Source organism: Montipora foliosa, chromosome 9 (genome assembly GCF_036669935.1).
Source record: "Montipora foliosa isolate CH-2021 chromosome 9, ASM3666993v2, whole genome shotgun sequence".
Lineage (NCBI taxonomy): Eukaryota > Metazoa > Cnidaria > Anthozoa > Scleractinia > Acroporidae > Montipora > Montipora foliosa.
In genome coordinates, this window is record NC_090877.1 from 6,786,149 (window position 1) to 6,792,504 (window position 6,356).

Genomic DNA, 6,356 nt, shown 5'->3' on the forward strand with positions numbered 1-6,356 from the left:
AAACCACTAGAAAAGATACATTGACGACATCTTTTCTCTATGGAACATAAACAAAAAGCAATAAACAATTTCACGGAGCTACCTAATAGCTTCCATCCTACAATAAAATTCACGACTGAGATTTCAGATAATGGAATAACATTCTTCGATACACGTGTATACAAGGAATACAGGGGCGATCGATTGAATCGAAAAAGCACTCTATTCTGGATTTGCGCACGCACTTTAAACCAACAGAGACTTTCCAATACACGCACTTCAACTCCTGCCACCCTCTAGGCGTCAGGAAAGGCTTCATCAAAGGCGAAGCCCTAAAGCTTCGTACAACGAACTCTTCAAAAGCGAAATTTGAAGATTCAAACAGAGATTACGTCACAGAGGTTATCCAGATAAACTTTTATGCCTTTTGCACGTGAAGTGCAAGGAAATCCTTCACAATGCTTTTAGGTTTGAAAAGGTCAGCACACAGCACCACACACTGACACAAACACTCAACCAACTTCAACAGTTATCGTGGATTTAATGTTGTGTGCTAGTGCTGGCCACACACTGAACAATAGTAAACATTTTACGAAGAAGAAACCACTATGAAATGCAGGAATCTTCCAACCCCCCACCCTCCCCCCCCCCCCCAAAAAAAAAAAAAATCTGATCTGTAAGCATAACTAATTACTTTTATCCAATAAAGGTAAACATAAGAGTCAAGTGGAATCAAGGAGTCAGTGCAGCCCAGTCGTTTGGGTGCTTGCCTTGAGGTCTGGATATCCTGGATTCAAGACCCATTCTGACAACTCCCTGAAATTTGATCCTGATAGTGTCATATTCACCTTCTCTGCTGCACTCGTAAATGGCCTCCACCCTGTTGTTCTGTTATTTCTTTGATTATGTTTCATTGGCCCGAAAAGCCCGTATGGGGAGTGGTCAATATGTAAGTCATTCTGTGTACCGGTATGTACAAGGGACATTAAAATGAAATGTTTAATAATTATTAATAAGAATTAATGATTTATTTATTTGACTTAAACTATGACAATTTTTTAAACAATTTCGTTTTATAGAAAAGTAAGTTTGCAGTGCCATAGAATTCCATTGGCTTTAAGGCAACTGATTACCAGATGATAAGCCGAATGGTCAATGTTTCACATGTCATTTTGTTTGGCACATGCATGAAAGTGCAGCAGTTTTAACCACTGCTGCCCATAATGAGACAAAATTAAGTCAGAACTAAAGATGTGAGGACACCACCCACCCACCCTGGTGAAAGCTGTGCCAGTATAAAACATGGGACTGGATTCATCTTTTCACATCCAATAACAATGCGCACAAAAGGAATGAAGACTTTCTTGAGCCAATCAAAGAAAATCATTGCTTTTTCCTTGTCATCACTAAATGAACGCAAGGTATTCCAAGATGCTTGATCATCCTCATCATCATTGTCTTCATCTGGGACTTCGGAGTCAGTGAAAGGATCTTCACACATCTTTGGATTAAAGTGGAAAAGATTGCTGATATCTTCTGCCGTTGGAAGCGAATCCTTGTTCCATGGAAACAAGCAGACTTCAACCACTCCATCTGACTCATTTCCAAAAGCACCTAAAAACAAGATAGTTCTGTTTGAAGAACACTTTTAATTAAAAATGACTTTGTCCATTTTAAGAAGCAGTCGTGGCTCAGATGGCTAAAGCATGGATTTTGGAGCAAGAGGTCCCTGGGTTCAATCCTTGGTGACTTCAACGTCTGTTTCTACTTTCCTCTGATCCGTGTAGCTATAGCTTCAAATCCCCTTGAAACGAAGCACTGACAGAGGGAGTGGTGTGAAGGAACTACCGATGTTAAATAAAGAGACTTTACCTTTAGTGGTACTGTGACCACAAAACACTTACTTTCACTTCAAATTTTAAAAGTTTGTTTGCTCAACACCTGACTGGCAAAATTTTGAGCTTTGATTTCAATCCAGAGGCTGTTAATTTTATGACAAGTTGCCCCCATTCACATTCAAAACTGATCTGTAGGCCACAAAACAGTGGGTTTGAGAAGAAAATGATGTGCAGCACGTGAAAAAATGCAGTGTATTTGCCATGGAAGCCACTACTTGTCTGAAAAAAATCTTAAAAGGGCTAGAGAACTGATCCCCTTGGAAGACGGCATTTACAAAACATGGACCTCCCTGTGGATCTGGTCCATGGAACTGCCCCTCTTTTTGTAAATTCAACATGTGTCAGAGGCAGAAAAAGAGAAGTGCCATCCTTGCCAGATCCTCGCCTTGCCATCGTTTTCCACTGCAGATAAGTGCAAGGGTCACTTTTCACTTCCGTCTATAACCCACACTTCAAGTATACATCATCATTTCATTCATTGAGTCTTTCACCGGAACAAAGGAGTCCAAAAAATTGACCTGCTCCCAAGAGAACGGCTTCATATTTCATTTGGCAGAGCATTGCAATGGCATTGCAGAGCTCAGGGGTTTGAATCCTGTTGGAGCCGCCTGAATTTTTCAGGTGTCTATAACAGAACAATAATTTGTCCAGGTATTAAGTGTGAGGATCACTTCTCTCTTTTATCTTAAGATTTTCCTGCTTGTAACACATATTGAATTTACAAAAGTAGGGGTGGTCCACAGGGGTAATCCATGGACTGGGTCCACAAGGGTGGTCCATGGACCTTTGGTCCATGTTTTGTATAAATCCTTGGAAAGCCTCATAGATTGGCAGAATTGTTTGCCTGTAAAACATTAGGAAGTATATATCGGAAGTATATATCAGGAACATAAAAGCTATGAAAACATTCTTACCACAATCTAATTCTAGCTCTGTTGCAGCTTTTTGTATCCGCATGAGAATCCTTACAGCATAGAAAAAATCTTTATATTTGATATCCTGGCATGACTCAAGTGTGAAGTCTGATAAGTGAATTATGCCACATTTCCAACGTTTTGGGGGTTCAGAGAACACGTAAATGTTTGACTTGTCTTCATTTTCATCCCAGTAACAATAGAAACAATCAGGTTCTAGCCAACTCTTTAAATGACCTGTTGGATTTTCTTCATCACTGCAGTCAATATGCAATAAACCGTAATAATTCTTCCAAAACTGTTTTGATGAAAGGAGTTCCTGCAAACAGATTGTAATAAAGGATGAATAATGACCCCCTTTTAGCTAAGGAGGCCAATCCAAATCTTGCAAATGAATACATCAGGGGCACCCAACGTCAATTTTCGGAAAATATCTGTTCGGAAGACGATTTGAGATCTAGAATTTTCGGAACGTTTGTTGTAAAATTTCTTCCCGGCCTGCCTGTCCTAGCATTTTCGAACATCCTAAAGATGGTGTAATTGCCCATTTTTAAACGGATTTTTACCCTAAAAAGGTCACCTAGAATTTTCGGGAGCCGTTTCTCTGGCTGAAATTTTCGAAAAGGTAAGTTTTAATCCCTATAATTTTCGGATCACTAGACTTTCAGCTAGGAAATCCGAACAAATGAAAAATTTTTAGAGGATAAAAGTATGCCTATATCTACTTTTTAAATACTAACATATGTTTCACAAGTCTATGTCTAAGTGGTTTTGAACTATATTCTCGTTGGGTGCCCCTGATACATTGACAAGTAAATTATGCACTGGAGTAAGAGCATTTTAAAAGGATGAGTCACAAACCCTGCAAGAGATTAATTGAAGGCTACTTTCAAACTTATGTGAAGCATGTATATAACATTAGGTATAAAAGGCCATCATATTAAAGGGTGAAACTTACTTGCCATTCTTTGCAGACCAGCATACAACTATGCACATCCTTTAGGGGCAAGAACACTACAATCTTGCCAATTAATTCGTTTGGAATAAAGGGCACAGCAAGAGTAGCCATCTTGTTTGCTCTCCTCCAACACCACTGCAACCTCACTCTTCTTAAAGTGGTACTATGATCAAAAAATCATATCCTTTTTTTCTTCAGATTTTGAAAGCGTGTTTGCTTAACACCTAACTGGCAAAATTTTGAGCTTTGAGTTTTATCCAAAGGCTGTTTATTTTGAGTGTAAGTTTTGGATTTCACGGTCCGCCATTACTCACGTTCAAAACTGAGCGATTGAGCACCAGAGGGTTGGATCTAGAGAAAATGACGTCATTTACTCACTAGCTTAAAATTTCAGCGTGTAAACGCAATTTATTATATATGCAAAACACGGGTTTAAAAATCTGAAAGCCCGAAACTCCCGTGCTGCATATTAATTCAGCCGCGTACACACGCATTGCATTCTCAAACTAGTGAGTCTTTGACGTCATTTTCTCCTCGACCCAGCTCTCTCAAGATTTTAAAGTTAGTAATGGCGGACCAATAAATAAGAAAATTGCAGTTAAAATAAACAGGTGTCTTTTTAAAATCAGAACTTAAAACTTGGATCATTTAGTGTTTAGTTAACATAGTTTTGAAATCCAAAGAAAAAAAAGAAATCTTTTTTTGGTCGTAGTACCACTTTAAAGGAAAAAGAAAACATAATCATCAAACATCACTTCTTAACTTTCATTTACATACCCAAGCAGAGAAAGCATTATACTGTTTGATATACCACGGGTGGGAAACTGTGCAAACATCTTCATTAATTAGAATATATTATGTTCCTACTACACTCAACAAAATTTCTTTATTCTAAAAGGACAAGAGGAGTAAAAAACATACTATACCAAATTGTACTCTTTTCAAGGTACTGGGGTAATCAAGTGCGGACAATAAACACAGCCATAAAATCAAGTAAACATATAATTTTTGCATCTGATTTAAGATGAAATGAAGATCTTAAGAATCACCTGTGAGATCTGACTAAAGTAATGGGCTCTACAAGAAATCAAAATATCAACAATAAGAGTTTTGATATTAAAGTGTTTGGAATCGTCATGATACCCACATTGCGTGACGAGCATAAAACAACAGCTGCAAAGTAGATTTCACTGAAATAAAGCTAAACTTAATATTAAGAGGTGGAATGTTACAATGAATAACAGCGGTCAAAGATGGTGTCCTCAAATTTTGCAACTGATTCTGTCAAGAAATAAGTTAATCATCAGTCAATGGCAGTTTTTGAAAGCAGAGGGTAGTCCCTGGAGGAGATGATCTTCTGGGAAGAGATTATCTAGTTTCCTGAGAAAACTGTTGTACGTAGTCTGGTTATTAAGACCCTTATCCATATATGACTTTTCTTCCTTAATCGTATAACTTAAAACATGGAATGACCTACAGTGAGTTACAATGACCTACAATGACCCACAATGATCTACAATGAGAGCGCTACAATGAGAGCTCTTCAATGGGCTACTATGACCTACAATGAGCTACAATGAGCAACAGTTAACTGCAATGAGGTACAGTGACCTAGAATGAGGTACATTATAAGCGAAAATGAGCCAATGACCTGTAATGAGCTAAAATAAAAGATAATTTGCAGCTCTGAGGGAAATGCATCATGTCTGCAGTACAGAGGTTAAAAACATTCCACTGTGCTTTGACCCAATCAAAACCTCGTTGCTGAGCAAGTTGAAACTTTTTTTGTGCACTCTGAACCAATCAAAACATTGCAGGAAGAATAACTTATTTATGGTCATTTATAATCTTCTCTTCATTTTTTTTCCTGTTCTAATCAAGACTTAATCGTTGCTAAGTAAAGCGTTGATATTTGGACATTTTCAATTTAAAACAAAGGAAAACCATCCAAGGGTCTTTTTGCAGTTTATTAATTTTATGTCTTCAGGGCCACGTGCGTAATTGCTGTCGTGATTTGGTCTGTCATGCAATGGCCTTAATGCGTCACGAAATTGACGCACAAATGATGTTTTGCGCTCACCAAACTCTTCACCCTGATCCTCTTTGCTCTTTCTCTTTGATTGTTAGCAGGTCATTGTAGCTAATTGTAGGTAATTCCTTCTTTTAGTATCCGAGTCTCCTTATTAAATTCAAGTGCCTCCAACACGATGATACAAGGCGTTAAACACCAAAAATGAGCACATCTTCATTCAGTCGTTGTTCTAGATCACCAACATATATCAGCCATTTCATCTCACGGTAACTTTAATCAAATATTAATTCTTTCTACCATATTGTCTTACCTCAAGTTCCGAGTCAAATTTGCAGACTTCTGTCCTGATCCAAGGCGTTTCAATACCTTTTGAACTTGGCTTTTCTGCTCAGCTCTATCCCTTGAAGGATTCCAAAAACATAAAATTATTCGCGAAAATATCCGCCACGTTTATCCGCATCTGGTAAATAATTGTTTTAATTAATTATACCAAAAAAACGAAAATAAGAAATATTACTTGCCAACAAGGGCGTTTGAGGTGTGACGGGGTCGTGCGACGATCAAATCGAAACTCT

General features: G+C 38.0%; 1 protein-coding gene across 3 annotated transcripts; it reads right to left on the reverse strand.

Annotated features, from left to right (window-relative positions):
- Positions 1–964: 964 nt before the first annotated feature.
- LOC137970956 (uncharacterized) lies at positions 965–6,356 on the reverse strand. Of its 3 annotated transcripts, XM_068817636.1 has the most exons (6): positions 6,303–6,320; positions 6,092–6,181; positions 4,799–4,826; positions 3,750–3,912; positions 2,792–3,110; positions 965–1,593 (listed from the first exon to the last, which is right to left on the reverse strand). In XM_068817636.1, exons 4-6 carry the CDS (start codon positions 3,858–3,860, stop codon positions 1,214–1,216), a joined length of 810 nt encoding a protein of 269 aa, XP_068673737.1. In that variant the 5' UTR covers positions 3,861–3,912; positions 4,799–4,826; positions 6,092–6,181; positions 6,303–6,320; the 3' UTR covers positions 965–1,213. The 3 variants fall into 3 exon arrangements, with proteins under 3 accessions (XP_068673737.1, XP_068673736.1, XP_068673738.1); XM_068817635.1 differs by lacking the exon at positions 4,799–4,826 and having other exon boundaries at positions 6,303–6,356; XM_068817637.1 differs by lacking the exons at positions 4,799–4,826; positions 6,303–6,320 and having other exon boundaries at positions 3,750–3,884; positions 6,092–6,292.